This window comes from Anomaloglossus baeobatrachus, chromosome 12 (genome assembly GCF_048569485.1).
Source record: "Anomaloglossus baeobatrachus isolate aAnoBae1 chromosome 12, aAnoBae1.hap1, whole genome shotgun sequence".
NCBI lineage: Eukaryota > Metazoa > Chordata > Amphibia > Anura > Aromobatidae > Anomaloglossus > Anomaloglossus baeobatrachus.
The window spans coordinates 24108797-24128473 of NC_134364.1; the positions used below are offsets into that span (position 1 = coordinate 24108797).

Here is a 19677-nt window from a genome sequence, read left to right on the forward strand (position 1 = left end):
AATTGCTGGGTGCCGCTGTCTATAATGAAGTGTCCTGCAGTATCTGTAACCTTTTTAGCTTCACGGACACTTCATTATTGATCCACAACTAGGGCTTATTTTCAGGGGAGGGCTTATATTTAAGCCTTGCTCCGAAAATGCTGAAAATCCCTGCTAGGGCTTATTTTTTGGGGGGGGGTCTTATTTTTGAAGAACACAGTATCTATCCTTCTATCTATCTATCCCTCTATCTATCCCTCTATCTATCTATCCCTCTATCTATCTATCCCTCTATCTATCTATCTATCTATCTATCTATCTATCCCTCTATCTATCCCTCTATCTATCCCTCTATCTATCCCTCTATCTATCCCTCTATCTATCTATCCCTCTATCTATCTATCCCTCTATCTATCCCTCTATCTATCTATCCCTCTATCTATCCCTCTATCTATCTATCCCTCTATCTATCTATCCCTCTATCTATCTATCCCTCTATCTATCTATCCCTCTATCTATCTATCTATCTATCTATCTATCTATCTATCCCTCTATCTATCCCTCTATATATCCCTCTATCTATCCCTCTATCTATCTATCCCTCTATCTATCCCTCTATCTATCCCTCTATCTATCTATCCCTCTATCTATCTATCCCTCTATCTATCCCTCTATCTATCCCTCTATCTATCCCTCTATCTATCCCTCTATCTATCCCTCTATCTATCTATCACAGATCAAATTCAAATGTCAAATTAAAAGAAGCTTTATTGTTAGGACCAAATACCCCATTGTGTTGCCAAAACAATTGTACAATACGGAATAGGAATAGGGCCTGTAGGGATGATGGGTAGGGACTGTAGGAAGGATGGATGGGGCACATGCAGGGTAGGGGTGTGGAATTCAATGGCATATCACAATTCTCTTTCTCAAAGTCTACGGCATGCGCTTTGGCTTGGACTGGCCACAGGAGAGCCGGGGAATCCTCTGGGGGGCTCCGCTGCAGTAATATGTCACTTACTCCCAAGACATGATCAGTAGTTGGCACAATACACAGAGAAAGGAAGCTCATCATTCATTTTACCATTTCCCCAGTATATTATTCTATAGAAGCAGCGGTAAATGTGTGATTGAGTTGCTCGGTGGCCCCCAGAGTCAGTGTATTGGGCCCTGCCGCCCCAGTATCATGTGCTGCGCTTTCTCCCCCGGCAGGCAGAGGTTTTCTCTTCTCCCCCGGCAGGCAGAGGTTTTCTCTTCTCCCCCGGCAGGCAGAGGTTTTCTCTTCTTCCCGGCAGGCAGAGGTTTTCTCTTCTCCCCCGGCAGGCAGAGGTTTTCTCTTCTCCCCCGGCAGGCAGAGGTTTTCTCTTGTCCCCCGGCAGGCAGAGGTTTTCTCTTCTCCCCCGGCAGGCAGAGGTTTTCTCTCCCCCCGGCAGGCAGAGGTTTTCTCTTCTCCCCCGGCAGGCAGAGGTTTTCTCCCCCCGGCAGGCAGAGGTTTTCTCTCCCCGGCAGGCAGAGGTTTTCTCTCCCCGGCAGGCAGAGGTTTTCTCTTCTTCCCCGGCAGGCAGAGGTTTTCTCCCCCGGCAGGCAGAGGTTTTCTCTTCTTCCCCGGCAGGCAGAGGTTTTCTCCCCCCGGCAGGCAGAGGTTTTCTCTCCCCGGCAGGCAGAGGTTTTCTCCCCCCGGCAGGCAGAGGTTTTCTCTCCCCGGCAGGCAGAGGTTTTCTCTCCCCCCGGCAGGCAGAGGTTTTCTCTCCCCGGCAGGCAGAGGTTTTCTCTCCCCGGCAGGCAGAGGTTTTCTCTCCCCGGCAGGCAGAGGTTTTCTCTCCCCGGCAGGCAGAGGTTTTCTCTCCCCCCGGCAGGCAGAGGTTTTCTCCCCCGGCAGGCAGAGGTTTTCTCTCCCCGGCAGGCAGAGGTTTTCTCTCCCCGGCAGGCAGAGGTTTTCTCCCCCGGCAGGCAGAGGTTTTCTCTCCCCGGCAGGCAGAGGTTTTCTCTCCCCGGCAGGCAGAGGTTTTCTCTCCCCCCGGCAGGCAGAGGTTTTCTCTCCCCCCGGCAGGCAGAGGTTTTCTCTCCCCCCGGCAGGCAGAGGTTTTCTCTCCCCCCGGCAGGCAGAGGTTTTCTCTCCCCCGGCAGGCAGAGGTTTTCTCTTCTCCCCCGGCAGGCAGAGGTTTTCTCTCCCCGGCAGGCAGAGGTTTTCTCCCCCCGGCAGGCAGAGGTTTTCTCTCCCCCCGGCAGGCAGAGGTTTTCTCTCCCCGGCAGGCAGAGGTTTTCTCCCCCCGGCAGGCAGAGGTTTTCTCTCCCCCCGGCAGGCAGAGGTTTTCTCTCCCCCGGCAGGCAGAGGTTTTCTCTTCTCCCCGGCAGGCAGAGGTTTTCTCTTCTCCCCGGCAGGCAGAGGTTTTCTCTCCCCCGGCAGGCAGAGGTTTTCTCTTGTCCCCCGGCAGGCAGAGGTTTTCTCTCCTCGGCAGGCAGAGGTTTTCTCTTCTCCCCGGCAGGCAGAGGTTTTCTCTTGTCCCCGGCAGGCAGAGGTTTTCTCTTCTCCCCCGGCAGGCAGAGGTTTTCTCTCCCCGGCAGGCAGAGGTTTTCTCCCCCCGGCAGGCAGAGGTTTTCTCCCCCCGGCAGGCAGAGGTTTTCTCCCCCCGGCAGGCAGAGGTTTTCTCTTCTCCCCGGCAGGCAGAGGTTTTCTCTTCTCCCCGGCAGGCAGAGGTTTTCTCTTGTCCCCGGCAGGCAGAGGTTTTCTCTTGTCCCCCGGCAGGCAGAGGTTTTCTCTCCCCCGGCAGGCAGAGGTTTTCTCTTCTCCCCGGCAGGCAGAGGTTTTCTCTCCCCCCGGCAGGCAGAGGTTTTCTCTCCCCGGCAGGCAGAGGTTTTCTCTTCTCCCCGGCAGGCAGAGGTTTTCTCTTCTCCCCGGCAGGCAGAGGTTTTCTCTTGTCCCCGGCAGGCAGAGGTTTTCTCTTGTCCCCCGGCAGGCAGAGGTTTTGTCTCCTCGGCAGGCAGAGGTTTTCTCTTCTCCCCGGCAGGCAGAGGTTTTCTCTTGTCCCCGGCAGGCAGAGGTTTTCTCTTCTCCCCCGGCAGGCAGAGGTTTTCTCTCCCCGGCAGGCAGAGGTTTTCTCCCCCCGGCAGGCAGAGGTTTTCTCCCCCCGGCAGGCAGAGGTTTTCTCCCCCCGGCAGGCAGAGGTTTTCTCTTGTCCCCCGGCAGGCAGAGGTTTTCTCTCCTCGGCAGGCAGAGGTTTTCTCTTCTCCCCGGCAGGCAGAGGTTTTCTCTCCCCGGCAGGCAGAGGTTTTCTCTTGTCCCCGGCAGGCAGAGGTTTTCTCTTCTCCCCCGGCAGGCAGAGGTTTTCTCTCCCCCGGCAGGCAGAGGTTTTCTCTCCTCGGCAGGCAGAGGTTTTCTCTCCCCGGCAGGCAGAGGTTTTCTCTCCCCGGCAGGCAGAGGTTTTCTCTCCCCGGCAGGCAGAGGTTTTCTCTCCCCGGCAGGCAGAGGTTTTCTCTCCCCGGCAGGCAGAGGTTTTCTCCCCCCGGCAGGCAGAGGTTTTCTCCCCCCGGCAGGCAGAGGTTTTCTCTCCCCCCGGCAGGCAGAGGTTTTCTCTCCCCGGCAGGCAGAGGTTTTCTCTCCCCGGCAGGCAGAGGTTTTCTCTCCCCCCGGCAGGCAGAGGTTTTCTCCCCCCGGCAGGCAGAGGTTTTCTCTTCTCCCCCGGCAGGCAGAGGTTTTCTCTCCCCGGCAGGCAGAGGTTTTCTCTCCCCGGCAGGCAGAGGTTTTCTCTCCCCCCGGCAGGCAGAGGTTTTCTCCCCCCGGCAGGCAGAGGTTTTCTCCCCCCGGCAGGCAGAGGTTTTCTCCCCCGGCAGGCAGAGGTTTTCTCCCCCCGGCAGGCAGAGGTTTTCTCCCCCCGGCAGGCAGAGGTTTTCTCCCCCCGGCAGGCAGAGGTTTTCTCCCCCCGGCAGGCAGAGGTTTTCTCTCCCCGGCAGGCAGAGGTTTTCTCTTCTCCCCCGGCAGGCAGAGGTTTTCTCTTCTCCCCCGGCAGGCAGAGGTTTTCTCCCCCCGGCAGGCAGAGGTTTTCTCCCCCCGGCAGGCAGAGGTTTTCTCTCCCCGGCAGGCAGAGGTTTTCTCTCCCCCCGGCAGGCAGAGGTTTTCTCTTCTCTCCCCGGCAGGCAGAGGTTTTCTCTCCCCCGGCAGGCAGAGGTTCTCTCCCCCCGGCAGGCAGAGGTTCTCTCCCCCCGGCAGGCAGAGGTTTTCTCTCCCCGGCAGGCAGAGGTTTTCTCTCCCCGGCAGGCAGAGGTTCTCTCCCCCCGGCAGGCAGAGGTTTTCTCCCCCCGGCAGGCAGAGGTTTTCTCTCCCCCGGCAGGCAGAGGTTCTCTCCCCGGCAGGCAGAGGTTTTCTCCCCCCGGCAGGCAGAGGTTTTCTCCCCCCGGCAGGCAGAGGTTTTCTCTCCCCGGCAGGCAGAGGTTCTCTCCCCCCGGCAGGCAGAGGTTTTCTCTCCCCGGCAGGCAGGAGCTGAGGTCTGGGGAGAGCCGGGGGTCTCTGCACTCAGCTCTACTGTATCTTCTGCTCACTTCATTATATCAATAAAATACAAAGCACAAGAAAAGCAAAACACAACTAAAATCAGCGCATAAAAAGCTGTTACAAGATTCAGCAAGTAAGGGGTTAAACAAAACAAAAAAAAGCCCGTATCAGGCCGCATTGCATGCTGGTAGGAGTGGGCGGAGTCTGGCAGTGTAGTGGTGTGTACAGGAAATGGCTGCTGCGCTGTGTGGCCGCGTCTCCCCGGCCGCTGCTCGCTCCGATCTCCAGCCCTTTGTTCTGGCCACATAGCGGCGATCAGAGCCGGAGCCGCACACGGTAAGAGACCGGAGCAGGCGGGAGGCGGGGAGCGGGGACGGGGTGTACTCAGGGGAGCGGGGATGAGGGGTGTCCTCGGGGGAGCGGGGATGAGGGGTGTCCTCGGGGGAGCGGGGATGAGGGGTGTCCTCGGGGGAGCGGGGATGAGGGGTGTCCTCGGGGGAGCGGGGATGAGGGGTGTCCTCGGGGGAGCGGGGATGAGGGGTGTACTCGGGGGAGCGGGGATGAGGGGTGCACTCGGGGGAGCGGGGATGAGGGGTGTCCTCGGGGGAGCGGGGATGAGGGGTGTCCTCGGGGGAGCGGGGATGAGGGGTGTACTCGGGGGAGCGGGGATGAGGGGTGTACTCGGGGGAGCGGGGATGAGGGGTGTCCTCGGGGGAGCGGGGATGAGGGGTGTACTCGGGGGAGCGGGGATGAGGGGTGTCCTCGGGGGAGCGGGGACGGGGTGTACTCGGGGGAGCGGGGATGAGGGGTGTCCTCGGGGGAGCGGGGATGAGGGGTGTCCTCGGGGGAGCGGGGATGAGGGGTGTCCTCGGGGGAGCGGGGATGAGGGGTGTCCTCGGGGGAGCGGGGATGAGGGGTGTCCTCGGGGGAGCGGGGATGAGGGGTGTCCTCGGGGGAGCGGGGATGAGGGGTGTCCTCGGGGGAGCGGGGATGAGGGGTGTCCTCGGGGGAGCGGGGATGAGGGGTGTCCTCGGGGGAGCGGGGATGAGGGGTGTCCTCGGGGGAGCGGGGATGAGGGGTGTCCTCGGGGGAGCGGGGATGAGGGGTGTACTCGGGGGAGCGGGGATGAGGGGTGTCCTCGGGGGAGCGGGGATGAGGGGTGTCCTCGGGGGAGCGGGGATGAGGGGTGTCCTCGGGGGAGCGGGGATGAGGGGTGTCCTCGGGGGAGCGGGGATGAGGGGTGTCCTCGGGGGAGCGGGGATGAGGGGTGTCCTCGGGGGAGCGGGGATGAGGGGTGTCCTCGGGGGAGCGGGGATGAGGGGTGTCCTCGGGGGAGCGGGGATGAGGGGTGTCCTCGGGGATGAGGGGTGTCCTCGGGGGAGCGGGGATGAGGGGTGTCCTCGGGGATGAGGGGTGTCCTCGGGGGAGCGGGGATGAGGGGTGTACTCGGGGATGAGGGGTGTCCTCGGGGGAGCGGGGATGAGGGGTGTACTCGGGGATGAGGGGTGTCCTCGGGGGAGCGGGGACGGGGTGCGCTCGGGGGCTGCGCTCTTCTTGCCCTTGTATTATATACTGTACATTATTGTCACCCTGTGCGGTGAGATTGGCCCCGTAACGACATATGGGCACCGCGGATAATATGGATCCCAGCTGATTTAAAAATTCAAAAAAGATCAGTGTATACTCCCCTCGCAGCGCTGGGGATAGTAATCATATTGTTTTAATCCTTGGGTGTAAGTTTTATTGTATTATTATTATTTTGAATTTTCTGTAAGAAATGAACAAAGTATAAATGATTCATGCTCCATAATTATATTGTTGGTTCCATAATATAGATAAAAACTACATATTCTAATAATTGGATTTATCTATCTAGATTTATATAAAGAAAGAAAATAATTGTTTTATTTTGATATAATTTGTAAATTATATTTTTATTTTGTTATATAGTCCTTTTTAATTTATAGAAGTGTGTGTGTGTGTATATATGTGTGTGTATATATATATATATTTTTTTTTTTTATTTTCTGTGTATAATATAATTTACATATATTGTACTTTGTTTTTATTTTATTTATTTTTTTATTTTTAATGTATATCTTTACTTAATTTATATATAATTTTTTTTAATTATTTTTATTTTATTAATATATCATATATATATTATATTTTTTTAGTATTTTTATATATACCATACATATACATACATATTATATATAAAAAAGTATGTATGTATATGTATATGTATGTGTGTGTGTATGTGTATGTATGTGTATATATATATATATATATATATATATATATATATATATATATATATATATATATATATATATATATATAAACTAAACAAGATATAAATTAAAAAGAAAAAAAATATATAAAACAAAATACAATATATGTAAATGATTATATTATATATTATACACAAAATAAAAAAATATATATATATGGATATAGATCTCCATTTTTTTATATTGTATTTTTGACCAAGCTTATCCTTGTCACACAGATAACTGACCATTACCTCATTGAGGGACTTTCTGAGCCGATTGCACAGATATATTGACCTAAGGAGTCATTTTTTTGGACCTTTAAACCATGCACTGGTGCAGATAGTGACTTTTTATGGATGTTTGCAATAATCTGCATATATGGCCAGATTTCCTTTGGTTCTCATGACCACTCAGTTATTTTTGCTGTTTTTGGTTATAGGGCCAGTAGTGCAGAATTGCATAATAGAGCAATGGCTGTGTACATGGCCGGGGCTATGGTGGAGTTTGCAGTGAGTGTGAAAGTGACTGAGCGGTGTGTATATAAGGTACTTTCACACGTCCCGGTTTTTGCTCTGCGGTACAATACGGCGCTCTGCAGAAAAACCACAACCGTTTTTTTTGCCGCCAGTTGCGTTTTTTTTTTGCATAGACTTACATTAGTGCTGTATTGTGCCGCATGGGCTTGCGTTCGGTCCGTTTTTTAGCCGATGCCGCGGCCGGATGGAACGTTGCCTGCAACGTTTTTTGCTCCGGCAAAAAAACAGCATCGTGCCGCATCCGGCCGCTGCGGCACATTTTTCAATGCATGCCTATGGACGCCGGATGCGTCAAAAAATGCATCCGGCCGCCGCATGCGGTTTCTTCCACTGCGCATGCTCAGTAGCGTGCCGGAACCGGAAAAAAACGGACGGGCCGCATGTAAAAACTTGTGCAAAGGATGCGGTGTTTTTGCTGCATCTGTTGCATAGGTTTCACAGCCGGATTGAGCCGCAGTGCTAAAACCAGATGTGTGAAAGCAGCCAGAAGAGTATTTCGAGCTCCGGATGGAAGCGGCGACCGCTAACTGATCACTAGAGGAACTACAGATGTGAGATTGGATGTCACCTACCAGCAGAGGAAGTCGCTGATGAATAATTCAGTGTGAATTCAGAGTAAGACATTGTGCGGGGGGGGGGGGGGGGGGGGGCTGCACTGCGGGGGGCCTCTGCACTGCGGGGGGGGGGGACTGCACTGCGGGGGGGGGGCTGCACTGCGGGGGGCCTCCCGGAACATTACGGTCCAGTTCCAAGACAGATCCGTTATACGACTGTGTGCACGGAGTCTCAGACAGACTAATGTTCCCATGTTATCAAAACACATCCTAAAAGTGGTTGTACCCCGTTATAGAAAGTATATACCCTAATGTTGTAATCGATGGGGCCTCAGGAGCCCCACGAAGATGAAGGGGGACAACTATGGCGCTGCCAGACCCCTGCCGTGCAGGGAGGGACCGCAGAGCTCATGTAGCCCTCGGCACAGTCCGGAGCTTGGACGTCCACCAGTCTCATGATCCCCTTGTGTGACCTCTTCTTTTCCATACACCCATAGAAGTGAATAGAGCCCCGGACACTTTGCACAACACCTGTTCTCATGATCATAGGGGGTCCCATGGTTCAGATCCCCGCAATGTTGCTCCTTGGGATTACCCCCATTAAAGGGGTTGCAAAGGATAAGAATTGGGTTTCGGTCTCTTTTAAAGGGGTTGCACATTATAAGTAAAGCATGGCTACTTTCTTCCATAAATCCGTCGCTGGCAGTATTCTGAAGCTGCCAGTGCATGATATCATTCATAGGGTGATGATGATGATGATCTGTTTTGGTGCTATCGTGCTTGTTCTGGGCTAGGCACCAGCGTTGCGTATGTGCAGCGTTCTTTATACTCGCGCTGAGCATCCGCAGATTGTCTCATTGCAACACAATTGAAATCTGCTCCATGTCAGATGTTTAACCGTCGCCTCCCCGCGCTTCATGGGTCACGACTTCATGATTTCCTGCATGAATACATGTACATGAGCCGGGGCTGGTGAATCAGCTCTTCCCGTTTTACAGCTGTTTTCTATTAAGCCTCACTTCTACCATCACCGTCCCCGTTTAACTTTGCTGAATAACGGGTTATTTTAATAGTGGAGATAAGTGGCACAATATTGTCTGGACACCGACTATCTCCACGGGGATTCAGCTTCCCCCTGGTGGGGACTGGCAATCTACACGAGACATTTTCACTCATGTGGGGCACGTTGAGCATAATGGGCTTGTCGTATGCCAAAAGTTTGTCTTTTTGGCTCACAGTCGGGCAGTATGCATCTGCATAATTTTTTTTATTCTCAGAGTATTAAAAAAAGTAGTCGTCTATATACCTGGTACATATTACAATTGGATGCTGCCTGTACACCAGAGAAAACCAGGGAAAGAGGACTAAACTGCAGCTAGTAACCTATCGACGACTTATTTTACTTGAAAGCCAAAGGATTGGGCATATTAAAACTCAATATGTCTAATCTTTCTATACATCTGTTGCAGGTAATAATGATAATGATATTTATTCATTTATATAGCACTACTAATTCCACAGCGCTTTACATAGATTGTCTCCATTTGGGACAGAGTTGCCAGTCTAAAGTCCCCAGAGGCGTAGCAAAGGAGGGCAGAGGGGGCAGTCCACCCCAGGCGGCACATGTCAGGGGGGCAGCATTTTGGGGGTAAAAAATAGAAAAACATAGAAGAAATAATAATTGTTGATTAACCTCTTAACGACCCATGACATACTGGGTATGTCATGGTGACCTGTTACTTAATGACCCATGACTTACCCACTACGTCATGGTGAAATCATGGCCCCAGAGCCTCGGTGGCTGCCATCGGTGTGCAAAAACCTTAGATTCGGGGAGGAGGGGGACCTCTGCTTGACTTCAGGAGGGGTGGTCCCACCCCCCCAACCTATGGAGGCTGTGATTTGCTGAGCAGCGTTCGTCAGCCAATCACAGCCACTGTAATATTTCAGCATTGAAATCCAGCCATGATCAGTGCAGCTGTAGCACTGCTCATTGTCTGCAGCTGGGTGATCGCTGCTTCACCTGCCTCCAGCTCTGATTTGGAGAGACCGGCCTTGTGACCAATCTCTCCAATCACCTTGTATCTGGGGCCGGTGACCTGTAGGTGACCACTCCCCTCAGCTTCACTTCATCCGTGAAAGCTGAGGAGAGTGATCCCTGCAAGTGCCATTTGTTAAGTGCCTCTGATCCACCGCTGCTCCTGCCACTGCAACCTTTCAACTGAGCCGCAGCAGCAGTAGTCACCGCCCCCGATCCACCGCCGCTACTGCCTCCGATCTGCCACCGCCCTCCTCCATTTGATACCCCCCTCCATCCGCCACTGCTCTCCCCATCAGCCGCAGCCCCCCTCCATCCGCCACTGCTCTCCCCATCAGCCGCAGCCCCCTCCATCCGTCACCCAATACCCAAGATACCCAAGTTACATATATTCTGGATTATTGATGGCCAACGGAGGGAGGGCAAATTTGACGACCACCCCGGGTGGCAAAAGCAGTTGCTACGCCACTGAAAGTCCCTAACAGTATGTCTTTGGAGTGTGGGAGGAAATCCACGCAAACACGGGGAGAACATACAGACTCCATGCAGATGTTGTCCTTGGTGGGATTTGAACCCAGGACCCCTGTGCTGGAGGACTGCAGTTCTAATCACGATGGAGAGTGAGGACTCCGCTATAGACGCTAGATGGTCGATCGGTTATTCATCTAATGTATATGGTCACCATGAAAGCGTGCGCAAATGTATTCAAACCGTTTAAAGGGATTGTCCATCCTATGTGTACTGTATTGGTAATACAGGCATTGCTTGACTTGGATCATACATGAGCAAAAGCAGCTTCTTCAGTCCAATGGGCACCATGTAAATGTCATTTATTTGCAGCAAATAATCCCTTTTCCTACCTTTTTGATGTTTCCCAGCAGGGGGGGGGGCACAGCAGATCCCCCTCCCCCCGGCCTTGCATCCAGTTATACAGTGCCCATAGATCGGCATTGTGTAGAAATCCATACATTTGCCTCCCTGCCATTCATCAGGCGCTTCATTGACATTCCCTGCACACTCGCTCTTGCATGAAGTCAGCAAAAAGCGGAATCGTCTGTGAGTGAGCTGTGTAGGTGACGGGAGCGGGGGCAATGGCAGCGCAGGAACGTTTTATCAATGAGCGCCGGAGTCATTCACAAGCTGCTCCCTCCATTCACAGAAAAGGCTTAGGCTTCCCATCATGTGCAGAAATGGTTAATGGTAGAAGGGCTTTATAGGAGCATGGCACTATTTATGGCCTGTGCACATTGCCCCATTTTTACAAGGTCCCCCCCCTCTTGTCTTGCTGTGTACTTGCCTGGACTTGTAAGGAGATCACTAATAAAGAGATTCTGAGCGTGCTCTTTAATAAATTATATATATATATATATATAATTGCTGGGGGTCACTAGGATGGGGGGGGTCAGTAGGACGGGGGTCCCCAGTTCCTTCTTCCTCCTCGAGCCGCACTGATTTTCATTCCGATCTATGCTGTGGATATGATTGCGGATTAGACCCTTTCCTATAAATAATGTGGCAAATCCGCTCCTCTTCTGCATTGATTTACTGCTGCAGATCTTCTTGACAGCGCTGACTTGTCCAGAGCGAGGGCTGCCCCTGCTGAATCCTTGGCTCTGCATATGCGCACTGACACTGCAGGGGCCCAGCGAGTGCAGGCACAGTGTCAGCTCAGGTGTGCTCTCACCCTCTCTCCTGTGTTTAGCTGCTGCCTGCTCATTGATACATGGCAGTGTAACAACTGGTAAATGTGGACAGGAGCAAGCGAGCGCCGTGTGTCAGCATCAGAAGAGCGCACGGAGTCCTTGGCCACACAAAGAGTGCACCAAAGCTCCCTCATTTGCCTAAGAAATAAAATGTACTGTATTTTTCGGTTTATAAGACCCATCAGATTATAAAGGGTGCTTTGCATGCTGCGACATTGCTAGCGATCTCATTAGCGATGTGACACGCCAGATCGCAGATGCGATCAGCCGCGATCGCACATAGGTCATTTTTGCAGCGCCGGTCACATGTGCGATCTGGTGTGTTACGTCGCTAATTAGATCGCTAGCGATGTCGCAGCGTGTAAAGCACCCTTAAGACACACCCCAAATTTAGAGGAAAAAAGGGGTGCATCCGGTGGTGTCTTATCGGGAGTGGGCGGCAGCGGTGGTGGAGCAGGGTCACAAGAGGCATGGGCGGTAGTGGAATAGGGCGCAGTGCAGGGGTTGCAGGCAATGTGCTGGAGCTGTGCTGGGGTTACAGGCCGAGGGTGCTGTGCTGGCGGTGCAAGCCGCGGGTGCTGGGACTGCAGGCCGAGGGTGCCGGGGCTGAGGCTGTGGGCACCATCCGAGAATGGAGGTGCGGAATTAAAATAATGGCATCCAGTCGGCGCGTGCGCAGATGGAGCTCTCAACTCAAGATCTCATCTGCAAACACACTGCCTCCGGCCCATTGCCCTCCCAGCAGTGGACGTAAGGAAAATGGGGCCCGGAGGTGGCATGTGCGCAGATGAGGTCTTGAGCCGAGAGCTCCATGTGCACATGCGCCGACTCTGGGCGCAATTATTTTGAAGTCCGCACCACTGACCCTTTCAGGATGGCTCTCGCAGCCCCAGCACAGCACCCTCAGCCTGCAGCCCCAGCACAGTGCAGCTCCAGCACAGTATTGCACCCTCGATCAGCAGCCCCAGCACAGCACCAGTGGCATTGCTCCTACGACCCCTCTCCACCATCCCCGGTAAGCAGCATTTGGATTATAAGACGCACCTCTTATTTTTCTCCCAAATTTTTGGGAGGACAGTGCTGATGATTATCAGCTGAAACTTGAGTAACTCCGCAGGGTCCTAAAGGGAAAGGGATTAACCCCAAGCAGAGAAGAGCATCTCAGGGAGCAGTTTGTATAGCCCAACGCTGTGACCTTCTACAGCCGGACACCACAGGACTGTCTCTTAAGTGTGACATACTCGTGACACTACTATAAAGCATTGTTTGTGTCCATGAAAAACAGCCACATTAGCAACTCAGCAAAAAAGTGCCATAGTGCCCAATCCATGAGCTCTGTATGACCCTTATAGGGGCAACTACTTGTACATATCTTCAGATTGCAGCTTTTTTAGGACAAGATCTGAATGTTTGCAGCAGACGTTTATATACATGAAGCTGTTGCTGGAGCCTGTGATGTGAAGTTTGGTGGAACCTTGTAGACCTCTGTTCACACATGTTGTGTGTTGTTTTTTCTCCGTGGGACGAGCAGTGAGTAATTAATTTCCTCAGGGGTGTTGGAGGTTTGGAGCTATTTAGTGGTTCTCTTTTCAGCTTGCTCGGTGGTTGACATTACTAATATAACATGCTGTGATGGTGAAGGTGATTTCCAGGGTTCTCAGATGTTCCAGTCTGATCAGAAGTGGTCAGTGCGGAGCCATTGGTTTTCGGACAATACATATCGGGTATGATGGGACTTGCAGACACTAGGCACAACCTGTAATTAAGGGGTCCAAGATGTAAACGTGCCCCTGTCTAGTGACCCGAGAACTGGCTACAACTGCCAGAGGATCCGACAGAAGCCATTGAGGAGGTGCAGTGTCCTTTTATAGGACTAACCTTGCCCAGACTGCTGGAGGCCACACTCATGTCGGGACCCCTAAGTATGGGCAAGCTGTAGTCATATGGCCCTAGCCTAAGGCTGGATAACTGTTCCCACTGATTTCAGCTGTACTGGCCACGTTTTTCAAGGGTTGTTCCCAGTATAGGTTTATGTGGGACCTGCACCATCCGGAGAATGGGACTCTGAACTGTCGGCAGTGAGCAGTGGCCATGTACGCTCACCGATCCCCATTCATCCTCTGAGGGACTGCCGGAAATGGCCAGCGGTCGGACCCCACCAATCCCAAGTTATTACCTATCCTGTGAAGAACGTTAAAGCACCAACTCCATAGTTTTTGGGGGGTTTTTTTCAGAGCTGGAGTGGTGCTTTAAATCTAAGTTCCCTTCCCTAGTCGTATGCTCATTCTTCTGTGTTTTCATCCTTTTTCGGCTTCAATCCGGTCTTGCGGCGCCATCTTATGCCCATAACGTCTGGCTGGAAATCAGAAGGTATGTCACAAGTGCTCAACACAAGTCTATGAAAGCCAGAGCGAGGCTCCCATAGACTTGTATTGACTAGAGACCTCCAGCTCGCTCCATGAGACACTGGGGCAGCCGGCAGGTCACAAATCGCTGGAAACTGACCAGAGTGACTCTGAAAACAGGAGGAGGTGCTGGAGGGTGGGGTATAAGACAGAGTATGGTAACTTAGATTTAAAGCACCACTACAGCTGTGAAATAACACACACACACACACACACACACACACACACACACACACACACACACACACACTGAAGTGGTGCTTTAAATGTTGTAATGTATATAGAGGGAATGGTTGAGGAGAAGAGTAGTACATATTGAACTCAACATGCTCAATCCTTTTGTTCTCAGGGAGATTTGCCTACTCGCTCTATTAAGGACACAAGGGTCACGATACAACGGGGTCCCTGCCGCTAGGGAGAGGGGACACCTCCTGAACTCTCCTCAAGCTGTTACCTGAGCTCCCTCCCGGATACCTTAGGCCCTCAGCTAGGCCTGCACTCACCCTGGCTAGTGAGCAGGCTGACATGATCACTAGACTCTCCACTACAATACAGAAACACAAAGGTTGCAATACAAACAGGGGAAATAGACAAGCAATGAAAAAAACACTCCAGAGGGCTTCAGTGCAGCAAACACCGCAGTTGCACACAACACAACAGACTTCTTTCAGAGCAAGCGCCTTCCAAAGAGGACCACATAGAAATGAGGATTCAGTTTCTATCACAGGCATTATTTGATCAGATCACATGATTTAAATAGGGAAGGGGAGTGATCCCAAAGAGCCACACCTGAGCTAGGAAGCTACAGCCTGCAGCCAGGCAGGAAAGGGTGTTTAACCCTTACAGCACCACGAAGGAGATGTTATCAAATACCAGTAGTGATCGTCTGACCCCAGATTCACCCAGGGTCTCCCCCAAGCGAGAGACACTCATGAAACATATTGTCATTAAAGGGATTTCTGGTTTCAGGCAAATAAGTTGTTTTTGTTTGTTTTTTTTTTACAACTTTCTATTATATTTTGTATTAAGTTCTGCTTTCTGTGACTAAATTGGAATTCTTGTTTTGAGCCCTCAAATCTGTAGAAAGTGAGTCCTGTTCACAGCGAAACATTGGATACAATTGTATCAGGTGAAACACACTGTCAGCGAAACAGCTCAGACTGCGTCCGGACCCGATGCAGCAGAGTGCTGCGCTGCTGAGTGTCTCACAGAGCATTGTCTGCACCTGATACAACCGCAGACGTGCTACATATGCACTGAGCAAAAATAGAAATGCAACACTTCTTGCTCCCATTTTTCATGAGCTAAAATTTTTTTTTTATGTGCTCAAAAGGCCTATAACTCTCAAATATTCACAAATGTGTCTAAATCTGTATTAGTGAGCGCTTCTCCTCTGCGGAGATGATCAATCCACCGCACAGGTGTGCTATATCAAGATTCAGATTGGACAGTGTGATTATTGCACAGGTGTGCCTTAGGCTGGCCACAATAAAATGCCACCCTAAAATGTGCCGTTTCATCACACCGCACAACGCCACTGATGTCGCAGGTTTTGAGGCAGTGTGCAATGGTCATACTGACTACAGGAATGTCACCAGAGCTGTTGCCCGTGAATTAAATTTTCTTTTCTCTCCTATAAGCCGTCTCCAAAGGCGTGTCAGAGAATTGGTCTCACCCCGCAGACCACGTGTAACGCAGCCCAGAACCTCCACATCCAGCATCTTCACCTCCAAGATTGTCTGAGACCGGCCCCCCGGACAGCGGCTGCAACAATCAGTGCAAAGCCAAAGAATTTCTGCACAAACTGCCAGACACCATCTCGGGAAAGCTCCTCTGCTGCTCCTCGTCCTCCTCACCGGGGTCTCCACCTGACTGCAGCGCGTCCTCGTAACCGACCTGAGCAAGCAAATGCTCATTTTCAGTGGCGTCTGGCACGTTGGAGAGAGGTTCTCTTCATGGATGAATCCCGATTTTCACTCTACAGGGCAGATGGTGGTCACAACAGATACTGCTGGATTTTTAACTCCCTCAAAATAATGTAAAACTGCTCATTTTAGAGTGGATTTTTGTCGGCAGCCTAAGGCGCACCTATGCAATAATCATACTGACCTGCATAAGGCGCACCTGTGCAATAATTACTGTCCAGCCTAAGGCACACCTGTGCAATAATCATAATGGCCAGCCTAAGGCACACCTGTGCAATAATCATACTGGCCAGCCTAAGACTGCTTTCACACATCCGTTTTTTGCAGTGCAGCTCAATCCGGATCAAAAACCTATGCAACGGATGCGGCAAAAAAACGGATCCGTTGCATAAGTTTTTCCATGTGGCCCGTCTGGTTTTTGACGGATGCGGCTTGATACTGAGCATGCGCAGTTCAAAAAAACCACATCCGGCGTCCATAGGCTTGCATTGTAAATCGCGCCGGATCCGTCGCGATGCATTTTTTTCGACGCACAAAAAAATGTGCCAGGCAACGTTCCATCCGGCCGCCGCATGGGCTAAATAGGCCGCATCCAGCAAAAAACGGACACAACGCAAGGCCATACGGCACAATACGGCGCTAATGCAAGTCTATGCAGAAAAACAAACGCAACCGGCGGCAAAAAAAAGGGTTGCCTTTTTTTGTAAAGCGCCGTATTGTGCCGCTCAGCAAAAAACGGATGTGTGAAAGCAGCCTAAGGCGCACCTGTGCAATAATCGTACTGGCCTGCCTAGGGTGCACCTGTGCAATAATCATGCTGTCTAATCAGCATCTTGATATGTCACACCTTTAAGGTGGATGGATTATCTCGGCAAAGGAGAATGATCACTAACACAATTTTACAACATTTCTCTATGTGAAAGAAAAATGCCTTTTGTGTCCATAAAAAAAGATCTTTGAATTCAACCCATGAAAAACGGGAGCAAAAGTGTTGAGCTTATATATTTAAGTGTAAATAGTTTTCTGCTGATGAGTGGAATCAAGAATATTCACATTGACAGCAAACCGTAATTGCAATGCCAATAACATAAGAGCTCTTGTCTAAATCCTGTATCCTCTATTCAGTCTGCAGATCCTTCTGGGACTCGAGGAGAAGCCGTGAACCTCGCCACCATCCAGAGGGTTGACCATGGCTGAAAACATTGAGGAGAAGCTCGGCGACCTTGACGTCAGACCAAAGAGCAGCCGTAGCCGCAGCGCGGACCGGAAGGATGGCTACGTTTGGAGTGGGAAGAAGCTCTCCTGGTCGAATAAAAGCGGGCACTTGGCTGACGGGGGTGCTGGCTGCTCTACAGACAAGTTGGAGGGGTCTTCAAGGAGCCAAGAGAGGACGCACAGCTGTTCCTCCATAGAACTTGATCTAGACCGCTCTTGTGGACATAAGCTCTTGGGCCGGTCCTTGAAGCAGAAGCTACAAGACGCTGTCGGGCAATGCTTTCCCATAAAGACGTGCAGCAGCCGGCACCAATCCGTATTGTCTTCCAAAAGGAAAATTCATATAAGTGAACTGATGCTGGACAAGTGCCCTTTCCCCCCTAAATCGGACCTGGCCTATAGGTGGCACTTTATCAAAAGACACACAGCCCCCGTCAGCCAGCCGCACACCCAGTATGTGGTCAAAGACGCTCCTCAGGTGGAGCCCCTAGCCATGGCCGAGGGGGACGAGGACTTGTTATCAGAGGGACACATCCTGTCCTGTGAGGTTAATATGGTGGAATCGGTCACCACCAAAGCCTTGCGGGGCAGTAAGGAGGACAGCGACATTGACTCGGACGATGAAGTCCTCACGCTTTGTGCAAGTTCTCGGAAGAGGAATAAACCCAGATGGGATCCGGACGATGAGATCTTCCAGGCCGCGACCCCTCCGAAGTATCACACCCAGATAGATTACGTCCATTGCCTGGTGCCCGATCTGTTCCAGATCAATAATAACCCGTGTTATTGGGGGGTTATGGACAGATACGCAGCGGAAGCCTTATTAGAGGGGAAGCCGGAGGGGACATTCTTACTGCGGGACTCCGCACAGGAAGACTACCTGTTCTCCGTCAGTTTCAGACGCTACAGCCGCTCCCTCCACGCCAGGATTGAGCAGTGGAACCATAACTTTAGCTTTGACGCCCACGACCCGTGCGTGTTCCACGCCCCCAACGTCACGGGGCTGTTGGAGCACTACAAGGACCCCAGCTCTTGTATGTTTTTCGAGCCCCTTCTCTCCAGCCCTTTGCACAGGACATTCCCCTTTTCCCTCCAGCACATATGCCGAACCGTCATCTGCGGCTCCACAAACTACGACGGCATCGATGCCCTCCCCATCCCTTCTTCCATGAAACTGTACCTGAAGGAATACCATTACAAGTCTAAAGTGCGGGTCCGCCGGGTCGACATCCCCGAGCGGCACCACAAGTGATCACTGGACACATTAATAACTGTTTTTTTTAATGCTGTTTCACTCACTCATCAAAGTTTGTGACCCCCCCCCCCCACACCTCCCCTTGCATTGATGCTTCCTTATCCACAAAGCTTTAGTATTTTAGAAATATTTACCAGATGTGTCATTAGCTTCCAAATGATCTCATAAATGACACACTGTATTTATAGTGAATGGAGCTAGAGCTGGAAATCTCCAGAGTTGTTATATAATGTCACCACTAGAGGGAGCTGACTGCAGACATAATATACATTGACTGTAATAATAATGCTGTCTGCAGTGAGCTCCCTCTAGTGGTGAATGCCAGAAGTGTATAATTTATGCTGCGTCCATGCAGGGGATTTGGAGCTTTGTGTCAGAATAACAAAATATGCTCCAACTTAAAGATATACTAATGCTTTAAATCCCGTCATGTAGGGATTTTTTTTTTAACCCATTAATCACTTTGCAACTTACTCCAAAACGACAGTGTTTAAAGGTGATGAATGTTGGTGGAACCTGCCGGACAGGACGACTAACTAAAATATATGGGGGGGGGGGAGGGTTTAGAGATTAAATTATTCTGTTTGAGGGAGAGATGAGCCAGTGCCCTTAAACACGTGCACCCTCTGCCGAATCGATCATACATGTGTATGGGGTATCAAAAGAGGTCGTCAACAGCCATATTAATATACAGCCTGTTTAACCATTTAATGACATGCCGCATTAGTGATTTATTTATACAATTAGTATTGATCCCATACTCTTGTATGAGGAATTTAGGGGAGGGGGATCATTGATGTCTAGGGCCCTGTATCTACCAGTCTGGCAATAATACAGGGTATTCATATAAAGCTGTACACAGGTAGATATAGTCACCATAGTGGTCTCACATTTCAAAAGGGGTCAAACTACAACTCCCAGCATGCACTCACAGCCTGCAGAGTGCTCACATTATCCATAGGGCCTGGAGGTGGAGGATGGGGACTTAAGTTACTGTGTCCCATTTATTTCTTTAAAGTCCATGTTTTTTGCATCTGAAAACCCTTCTCCCCAATTAGAAAAATATGTCCTCCTCTCTTCAAATATAGCCCCCGGGTCCTTTCTTGTATTGCAGCCTATTCAGATTCAGTGTAGTTGAACTGCTCTGCAATAATAGCCACAGCCTGCAGACAAGGGTGGCGCTGTTTTTGGAAGAGAATGTTTGTTTTTTTTATCATCTATATGTATTATAGGTGCATCCTTTTGTTCTCTTGGGCAACTACAAATGCTCCACTCCCTGTAGTTACACCGCTTAGAGATAGC

The 19677-nt window shown here is 51.0% G+C and overlaps 1 protein-coding gene across 1 annotated transcript; it reads left to right on the forward strand.

Annotated features, from left to right (window-relative positions):
- The first annotated feature begins 4670 nt into the window (after positions 1–4670).
- Positions 4671–18645, forward strand: SOCS4 (suppressor of cytokine signaling 4). The gene is made up of 2 exons (XM_075331209.1): positions 4671–4804; positions 17031–18645. The coding sequence occupies exon 2, from the start codon at positions 17095–17097 to the stop codon at positions 18370–18372; it is 1278 nt and encodes a 425-aa protein (XP_075187324.1). The 5' UTR covers positions 4671–4804; positions 17031–17094; the 3' UTR covers positions 18373–18645.
- Positions 18646–19677: the final 1032 nt, after the last annotated feature.

What these genes read in the sequence shown, in the direction of transcription:
- SOCS4 (XM_075331209.1), top strand. Translation starts at nt 17,095, where the DNA reads ATGGCTGAAAACATTGAGGAGAAGCTCGGCGACCTTGACGTCAGACCA.